At 38.4% G+C, this 10,219-nt stretch overlaps 1 protein-coding gene across 1 annotated transcript; it reads left to right on the plus strand.

Annotated features, from left to right (window-relative positions):
* Positions 1-1,418: 1,418 nt before the first annotated feature.
* On the plus strand, positions 1,419-9,955 carry LOC107717066 (gremlin-2-like). Its single transcript, XM_016523708.1, has 2 exons — positions 1,419-1,862; positions 9,113-9,955. The coding sequence occupies exon 2, from the start codon at positions 9,114-9,116 to the stop codon at positions 9,693-9,695; it is 582 nt and encodes a 193-aa protein (XP_016379194.1). The 5' UTR covers positions 1,419-1,862; position 9,113; the 3' UTR covers positions 9,696-9,955.
* The last annotated feature ends 264 nt before the right edge of the window (positions 9,956-10,219 follow it).

The following is a 10,219-nucleotide window of genomic DNA, read 5'->3' on the forward strand; positions in this document are numbered from 1 at the left end:
AGACAGAGAGAGAGAGAGAGAGAGAGAGAGAGAGAGAGAGAGAGAGACGGCCAGTGAAGCCAATGGGCTCATTGAGTGAATTTTCATATTACGGACGAATTCTGTGATTGGAACATTTGTTGGGACAAAAGGTAGCGGGATGACTCCATGAAAACCACCAATCTATCACAGTCTATTCTCTCTCGCTCGCTCGCTGAATAATTTATGCTATTTGTTTCCAAACCATCATTGCAGCGCTTTCGTCCCGTTTGAAATTCGGAATATCATTTCGATAGTGTTGACTGGAATTACCGGCCTGTTTCTTGCTGAGAAAAGGCTGTGCAAAAACCAGAATACAGTGAATAAATGCACACATTAATGGTGTTTTCTTCAGTAGGGACGTGCCAAGTACTCTACTCCAGATACATAAGATGAAGTCAGCCATTGCTACATTAGTTAATTTGCTATAGTTTCTCTCAAATCAGGAAATATTCTCAAAGTAAGCATCTGTGACTTTTGTGCTTTAATATTTCTCCATGTTTCATTTCCATCGCCGCTCTTCAAAAGCATCTCATCAGGAGATGTGCGCGGATGTCGACAGCAGGACTGAGAACGGATGTATTCATTTACACATAAATAGGAATACTTAGCCAACCACGAATCAAAAAGTAATAGAAATAGAGGGAGAAAGTTGATGAACTAGCATTTATTAGCGCCATGCAACATTCACGAGTTGAGCTGAATTAAACATTACAAATCAACTCTGTGCTTTTAAAATGATTAATGAAGTCGGAGAGGTCTGGGCAGAGCGGCTCTCGGTAAACATTGCCGTAACGGCTGTGATCTTAGCGAGAGCTTGTAATAGTGCTAATTAACCTCTCAAGACTCGCTAATAGATGAAATTTAAAATGAAAGAGCTACAAAGAGCAAGAAAAATGCATGAAGTTCACAAACGCAGAGCGCCGATGAATTAGCCTGGAATCTACAGGACATCCTACTAAGTGTCGCTACAAAAGCAGACCTGAAACAAAGGCTTTCCTCATTTAGACGTCTCAGATCTCGAATTCTCAACAGCCCCTCCACAAGCAGCCCAAACACAACCTCCAGCCTCAAATCACATTTCAGCAACATCATTAGTTCAATTTTCAAATGCGGCGAAATAGCTTTAATGTTGGAGAGAGAGGGAGAGAGAATCCATTAATTTTCCATTTTCCGTGGAGTTGCTCTTTAAGGGCTTTCACAAACCAAGAAGCATTGAAAAACCAATTAATCAAACATGAATGGCCTATCATAGCGACGGCAACCCCATTTCCATAGCAACCGCTGCCGGCCAAGAGCATCACCCTGCTCTTTAATCTGGGCGCCGAACACACAAATGACAAGAGAGGGAGGGAAAGAGAGAGAGAGAGAGAGAGAGAGAGGTGTAGATGAATCTTTTTGTAACTTGTATGCAACTGATGATTTTCCTTCTGCTCTCTTCACACTCACACACTTCTCTTTGGAGAGCCACTGGGATGTGACAGTAAATCAGAGAGAAGATGATTCAAAGACTCACCGGGAAGAACTCAGTGAAACAGAATGCGAGCTGGATGCCACATAAATGAGTGAAACTGGGGAACTATGAACCATAAAGTGTGACTGCTTCAGTTTGGCCTCTGCAGAGCTGGACTCAAACAAGAAAGGTTGGAGGAGACGCACACGGCACAATCTTCAGAAGAGCTTTGAGAAAGGTTCTGTACTTCTGATGGATATCCACGCTGCTTTTCTACATTTGGAGCTCTGAAGCTTGGCCGATCTCTGACCTGCTGCTCGACCTTTGACCTCTGAGTGACCTCTTAAGGAATCACAGCAATAAAACGTGCCTTGGGACTCCAGATCTACAGGTAAAGGAAGATTATTTACTGATTGTATTAGTTCTATTTAGAATCTAGTATCTATCTACACTCTTAAAAATAAAGGTTCCAAATGGTTTTTTTGCAGCGATGCCATATAAGACTTTTGGTTCACTAAAGGATCTTTCAGTGAACAGTTAATTAAAAAAGGCATTATTTTTCTTAGTGTAAAGAACATTTTAATAATCTGAAAAACTGTTTTCTATTATAAGAACATTTTATGCAATGGAAAGTTTCCATTAATGTTTAAGGTTCCATAGATGCCAGTGAAGAACCTTTATTTTTAAGAGTAAAGACATTTTTTTATGCTGGAATGGTTGTTTAGTTCTTCATAGAACATTAAAAACCATTTTTTTCTAATTAGCACTTAAGAGGGTTCTGCTACTGTAACAAGCCAAAGATCCCTGGTCTTTTTAGAACCATTTCCTTCTCAAAGCCATCTACTGAAGTTATTATTTTGTGTTTTTTAAGTAATTCTTCATAATCTAAACATAATGGAATGAAACCTATACTGTTTATCATGGATAACCGCTATTAGGAGCAGGGATGGAGAGAGTGAGTCTGACAGTGAATGTTTGATGATAGGGACATGTGCATGAGAGAACATGTTAGGTTGTGTGACAGTATTGGCTTCAGTCCTGCTCATGCGTGTGTGTTTGCGACTGAAATGCATGATTGGCATTATAAAGAAGGGCATAGAAAAGGATCAGCCGCAACTCAGTTCAAAGTGGTGACTGCCCCTCAGAGCGCATTAACCCGAGCGGATTTGAGCCTGACAGCCTTTGAGTTTCCCAGTGACCTTCTAATTCCCCACCACTCCTTCATAAACCAGTACTATTGAGAATGATGGCAATGTGTGTGTCTATGATTGAGGGCTAGAGTATAGTTATAATTATGATTAGGGTAGGGTTTGGTTAGGGTTAATGTTATGGAAGGTTTATGCTATTATAATAAGATTAGGTTAGGATTCATTTGTTATAACTGTAATTATCCTACATTAACAGCAGTGGATGTGAATGGGAAATACTTGAGTAAGGTACACTTGACTGTGTGTTGTGTGTGTATTTGATGGAGCTGAAGTCAGACTCAAAGCATTATGTGAAGACAGCCATCGGAGAATTTAGTCACTGATATGGTTGAACTGTTCAACCACACTTCAAACCTCAGCTATGTATTGTAACATGAGTCTGACCCAACAGTCCTAAACCACAGATATTCCGTGAACTCTTACTGATAAAGATACCCATATACCACATGGTGAAAAATCACACCATGGAAGCACTTCATACTGTATGCTTAGCCTGTGCTTTAGCTGAAATCTAATCTAGATTAATCTGGAGTTTGGAAACCTCTTTGTACAATCTTACTTATCCTAAATGCATTTTAGATCTTTGTTGATGGCCACTTTCTTTCTTTCTTTCTTTCTTTCTTTCTTTCTTTCTTTCTTTCTCTCTCTCTCTCTCTAATTTCCCCCATCTGTAAATATTTCTGGGGTGACAGTATATAGATGTTTTAAAAACAACTGGAAGTGGACATAATATTAAAAGCAACATTTGACAGCTTGTTCTGTGGTGGAGTTTAATTCCTGCCGCCATTTCTTGGTGTTTACTCAGGAATGCATCTGGCAACTTGTGGGCGAAACCTCTCATTATCATAATCTTTTCAATATTTTCTATATAGTACGGTGCCCGGGAGGTGACATGGTCGGTTCACTTAGTTTTGTCGTGGCCACGACATAATAACTCGTGGGAACGTGATAATATGTTGTGGCCACGAGATATTAATTCATGGGAACGTCATATTAACTTGTGGAAACGTGATATTATGCCGTGACCACGAGATCGTTTTGTCGAGGTAAGGACATCCTTATGTCGTGGCCTCGAGATGCTATGTTGAGGGAACGACATCCATTTCTCGTGGCCACGACTTCTTATGTTGAGGGAACGACATAGGCCTATTTTTCTCGTGGCCACGAGTTTAATGCCTAAACAAACCTGCGTAAATGGATAAAACATTTTTATTAACATTAAACATTTAATTTAATATTTGTATATTATTATTATTATTATTATTAGGCTACATTAACTTATTAGGGCTATATTTTTATATTTATTGTTATATATGCTTATTTCCCCTTTCAATTTGTGTATCTTCTATCAGAGATGTAATGCTAATTTCAAGTTGTTGTTTTTTCAAGTTTCATTACAATACTTTTTCTATCCCAGCGTAACATGCAGAGACAACTAAAGTAAGCCAAGTGTAGGTTAATTCCCCCAAAAGTGTGAACAGCTAGATGCAATCAAAACATTTTTCCATTTGACCAACCAATAGCAGAAGGTCAGCTCATGTGTGTGTGTGTGTAAGTGTGTGTGTGTGTATATTCTGTAAAGAGATTGTCTTGTGGCAGAGGGAGGCACATAACTGCTGTGATGATAACTCCTGTCAAATTCATAATTTTGTGGTGCCAGCGTGCGATGATGTTTGTGTGTTTTAATGTGTATAAGTGTGAGATAGAGAGAGAGCTTCAGGGTTTGACATGTGGATTCGTGTGACTGTTGTTTTGGGTTGGAGATGTTGTGGAAGTGTGAGGGAAGGCTCGCTGTGGGTTTTGAAAGTGGTTGGTCAAATGCTGGTATCGCATGCTGGCTTCTGCTCAATGAGAAATGCTGGTACTTGTGGTTTGGTTGTTTTTATGCTACACGGATTCTCTTACATCAGTCATTTGGCTTAAACCGTTTTAGCAGCTGTGCTCTGTGGGAACAGGATTTGCAACAAAGTTTCGATGTGAAATATATATTTAAAAAAAAAAATATATATATATATATATAAAATATATATAAAAAATAAAAAAATATATAAAATATTTTAGGGTAAAACACAAATAATCCTGGAAATTAGAAAGGAGCTTAATGTATCTTATGAATCAATTTATATTTTTTCCTTTTCTTTTGTCATGCACATTATGGCAATCTTAATCCATTAGCAACAATGCAATGTGAAATATTGCCAGGATTTTTTATTATTTTTTTAAAGCAGATTTAATAGCATGACTAGTCCATTTGGCGGCATGGCTTAGTGGGTACGTCGCCCAGAAGGTCCCAGGTTTGAGTTCCATCTGAGCCAGGAGGCCATTCTGTGTGGAGTTTGCATGTTCTCCCCGCTTCAGCTCTTCTGAAACCCTACAGAGGATTTGGAGAATGGATGGATGAATGGTTAGGCCATTTTCTGTTACAAAATACTGTAAAAAGATATTATAGCACAGTATTGTTTATTATTTTTATTTTTTTTCTGGGACCTTATTTACTATTAACTAATTTTCTTTGTGCTGATTGATGTGATTGACTCTTAAGCAGTGTTGGGAGTAACGCATTACAAAAGTAATAATATTACAGTAGTATATTACTTTTTGCTGTAACGCAGTAATATAACGCATTACTAATCAAAGTTGGGTAATGTTATTACTCGTTACAATCTCAGTAACGCACGTTACAACAACATATTTTAACAAAAAATTAAGTGGTGAATTTACCAACACCGCAAAACAGCACCAGAGAAAAAAATCCCGCGGGTAAAATAGTTTGTCTATTTCCTGATGCTGGAATTAAATGGTTGAGATGACTGCAGAGACGGATTCTACATTTGTGAGATGGACACACTCCTGTTATTTTCAGTTCATCGGAGAAAAGGATAAGAATGCATGGTGAAGTAACTTGCCCAACACTGCTCTTAAGTCTATAGCTCATCTGCTAAAATATAAAATTTGATGAACGATTGAGATGAATGGTACAATTTTGGTATAAGATGTAAACCATAAAAACTTTACAAAAAAGTACAATTCATTAGTGTTAGTTGATGTTTTTGGTATAATGAATCAACAAGTAAAAGTATTTATTTATATTATATATAAATAAACAAGAACTACAAGCACAATTCTGCTATATCACTGTGAAGTCACAGTATACAGTTCAAATATAATAAAGTGTAAAAACACTAGTATAAAAATGGCAGTGAAGTGCAGAAACTGCAGTCAAGTTTATGCTGTAAATTCACACTATTTCTTACAGTGTGGATTATCTGTCTTTGACTTTCTCACATGCACAGACAGATGGGAGAGAGATAGAAGGTTTGTGTTTATTTTCTTGCATATGTTCCAACTAGACACTGTCATTATCTCCAAATCACAATTTTTCTCAGGGGAGATTTATAGCCCCTGTGTGTGTGTGTGTGTGTGTGTGATTCACTTTCACAATCTGAAATGTGTTTCAGGTATAGACAAGTGAGCTTGGTGGTGTGTTTGTGTATGTATGTCACAGTCCTCTGAGTCACTATCACATTCCCTGTTTTTTCACACATAATCTTGAGCTACCAGTAAACCAAGCCTTAGTCAGCCTGTGGTCATCTAAATGAGAGAAACCCAAAATTGCTAAACTTTCCACATCCTGATCTAATAATGTTCACATGGTGCTCTCCCCACTGTTTACTTGTCCCCTGCATATCTCACCACCGCCATAAGCAAAGCCCTCATTATTTAACCCTGCCTCACCAGAGACATAAAGGCCACTTCCTCGTAACCTCATGGCTTCAGTAGCATTCCCTTTTGATGGGCGGCCCTGTTTATTTGCATGAGCATTCTGGGACTGGTGTAAAAGTAAACAGCATTAATGGCTGCCGGCGACACTGACGGAGGGAGATACGGATGATTAATCCATTACCTTCTGCCACCATGTGAGTCACAGTTAGCTGTAGCCTCAGACGTAGCCGATTCTCCCCAGTAACCCAGATTTATAGAGCTTGAAGGGACAGTTAACCTCTACATGTATATAATTATTATTATTTTTATTTTTTTTACTCATCTCTGTGGTGTTTCAAAAAAGAATTTCTGAAGACTGTACTGGTCACTCTTTTCAATTCAGTTTCCACAAAGAATCTGTGCTGAAGCTTTCAAGCTTCAAAAAGGAGCAAAAGCACCATAAAGTATCATAAAAAGGTTCTGTATGACTTGTGTGTTATACTGTATTTGATCTCTTCTGAAGTCATACAATAGCTTAATGTGAGAAATGGATTTATATTGAAATTATATATTAAAAAAAAAATTTCAAAAATAAATCAAACTCCAGTGAGCTGCAATTACCGTGTCAGTAAATTGAGCTGGAGAATCAGATCAGTTTAATTTGTGAATGAATCACTCAGATGGGTTTTGCAAACCATATTAATGATTCACTAAAAAGATTTGACTCAGGAACAATTTATTCATGAATCAGAACTCTTATGAATATACAATGATTTTCAGTGAAAAACACCTTAAAGTTGAATCTGCTTCTCACACAAAGCCATGTTCATGGCTTCAGAAGAGTTTGAATGTGGTGCTTTGAATCATTTTTCAAGCTTGAAAGCTTTAGTTCAGAAAGTCATACAGATTTGGAATGACGTGAAAGTGAGCAAATTATAAATTTTAATTTTTGGATGAACAATTCCTTAAATGAAATCAAAAGGTACCTCTTTTTGAAAAAATTAAATGTCTAAACATGAACCTTACTGATCAGGATTGTTATTTGTGTGCATGTATGGTTTCTACATTTTAGAGAAAGTTTAATGTTTTCTTGACTTGAATGTTGCTCAACTTTTCTTTTTTATCATGTGTAAAATAATTTAATAGTTCTTTATGTGACTTTCTTGTGTTGTTTAGCCCCAGGCTTTCTGTGAGCTCTTCTGGTTGGTCTGTCCTGAAAAACATCCATATCCGTTAAAAAAAAGCCACAGGGACATAAAAACAATTCTATTAAAAGTCTATGTCTTTTAAATACATGAAATACAACTGTGCCTTATTTCCAGACAAGATGAAAGAGGTTGTTGGCCATGAGAGGAGAGAGAACATGAATGAAAACAGACAATGCCAGTGGTTGTAGAAAATCAGAAATGTCCGAGGTTATCTATTATCTAAAGCAAAACTGACAGAGGGCGCCATGATAAACAAGATTGAGAGAGCAGACCAAAGACAGGGTTTAACTTTATCAGCATTACATAAGAACTGCTGCTTTTTAAGAATAGACAAACTGCTGTAAAACTGCAGTCGCCGGTCTATTCAACCTCAAATTCCACAAAGTACCATGTTATCGCCATGGTTGTATAGATTGGCCTATGTCATGATAAACTGTGGATATGTACCTAATACCTCATAATAATCATTTGCTGTACCTTGGAATAACTTCTGATACCATCACGTTTTGCAAGGCTAAATTACAAGTAATGAGTATGCAAGACTGTTTGTTTCCATGCTTTACAAATGACCATCTGTAAACAGTGCTTGCACGTTTTGCCTAGGCTGATATCCATGGGAATGACACATGTGACCAGTTTCCTTTGTTTTTTGGCGTTTTATGCCTTTATTTAGATAGGACAGCAAGTGAAATGAAAGAGAAAGTCGGGGACGGGATCTGGAAAGGTCTGTAAGCCGTGACTCGAACTCGGGACGCCCGCCCGATGCGAAATGGCGATACATGTCAGTGCGCCGCACGCTCCCCACGAGGCTATAGCCGCCGACGAGCTGATTCCTAACGAATGAATCTAGAGTGGGATAATTTTAGTGAATCAAAAACATACAGCGTGAACAGTGTAGTATGCCTCCAGAACGAGTGAACGAATCTTATGACTCGGTTCTTTTTAGTGTGAAACGTCGTTGAATCTGGGCAGGAGAATCCCATTTTCCAGGAATTAGCACTGGCTCTTATGTACTAGTTAATTTTGGTCAGTTAAATGTTACTTAAAACGTGTTTCTGTATTTGGTTGTTTTGTGAGTATTTGCACCACATGTGTAACTGTTAGTCAAACTGATGCAGATGTTTTCTTAATTTGCTGGTGCTTTTTCTATTTGCATGTGTTTTCTTAAGTTGCAGCGCGTTGAGCTCTCTAGGCCATCGTAGTTTGTTTTTAAATTTGGTAAGTTTTTTTTTTTTTTTTTTAATAGTAAAAAATCTGGTTAGTAGCTACTAGTTTTTCATCTATGCTTCATGTGGTAAGTGAATGAAAATCATGCAAATTAACCAGTCTTGCCTGATTTCTTTTTGTCTGAGTAAATGCTGGTTATAGTGAATGAAAAAGTTTTAAAAAGTGAAAAAGTGAAATGCAAAGTTTACAAATTGGACATAGTTCAGTATGATGACAAACTATTCATTTGACAATGTATACATTCAAATCCCTAACAGAAGCATTAAAGTTTCTCCCTATTTTGAATCTTTTCTCAGGATGTTCTGGAAGCTGGCAATACCCGCCATTTTGGCATGGACCCTTTTTGTATCCACAGAGACCAAGAGGCCACGCCCCCAAGGTTCCATCCCCTCCCCTTACAAGCTAAAAGGCAATGATTTATCATCACCAACCCACACACTTGTGTCATTGCCCCAGCATACATCTGCACGACGACAGAAAGGCAAACACGAAATGCTGTCGTCGAGTCACGAGGCCCTGGTGGTCACCGAGAGGAAGTACCTGAAGAGCGACTGGTGCAAAACACAGCCATTACGTCAAACGGTGAGTCTGGAGGGCTGTCTGAGCCGAACGGTCATCAACAGGTTCTGCTACGGCCAGTGTAACTCCTTCTACATCCCACGCCACCTGACGTCTCAAACCTCACATCGAAGTCGAAAAATAGCGTCCACGCCAGACAACACTTCATTCCAGTCTTGTGCATTCTGCCGGCCAAGCCGGATAACCACGGTCACTGTACGGCTTCACTGTCCTGGGCTACAGCCACCGTACCGACAACGAAAAGTGCAGCGGATCAAGCAGTGCAAATGTGTGTCTGTTAATGTCAATGCTGCGTACTGAGAAGGCACACATATGAAACAATGCTATAGAGTGTTCTTTTTGGAAAAACTGGGGCCACCCAACAATTAATGTGTGAAATGTGCCAAAGACAACAGCTAATCAGAAGACTGGCCACCATCATTATGTCTGGACTGTACCAAGTATGCTACCCAGGAATGCTTAATAGCTGCCGAGCAGCGATGGAACACAAAGATTTTTCTTCTTTTTTGACAAATATAATGAAGTTGAGAGTTAAATTACATACAAGACTGAAACAGTAAATAACATTCATGTGTTTTAAGTGAACAGTGTTTGACCTTTGACCTCTTGAAAGCTTTTCTTTAACAAAACATGGAGCGTCTGTATTGCAGCAGTCTCCTGCTTTACCTCAGCAATGCTGATTCTCTGTAGAGTGCAACAGTCAGGGTTCCGGAAGTAAATTTATGCCATTGGGATTGTAGTTCTTTTTCTCGTTAAAATTAAGTATACAGTCTTGTAGCTTTGCCTTTTTCAAATGTTTTTTTTTATTTTAGTTTGTAATGTCA

The sequence above is a fragment of the Sinocyclocheilus rhinocerous genome, unplaced genomic scaffold, assembly GCF_001515625.1.
Source record: "Sinocyclocheilus rhinocerous isolate Xijiao unplaced genomic scaffold, SAMN03320098_v1.1 scaffold119, whole genome shotgun sequence".
NCBI lineage: Eukaryota > Metazoa > Chordata > Actinopteri > Cypriniformes > Cyprinidae > Sinocyclocheilus > Sinocyclocheilus rhinocerous.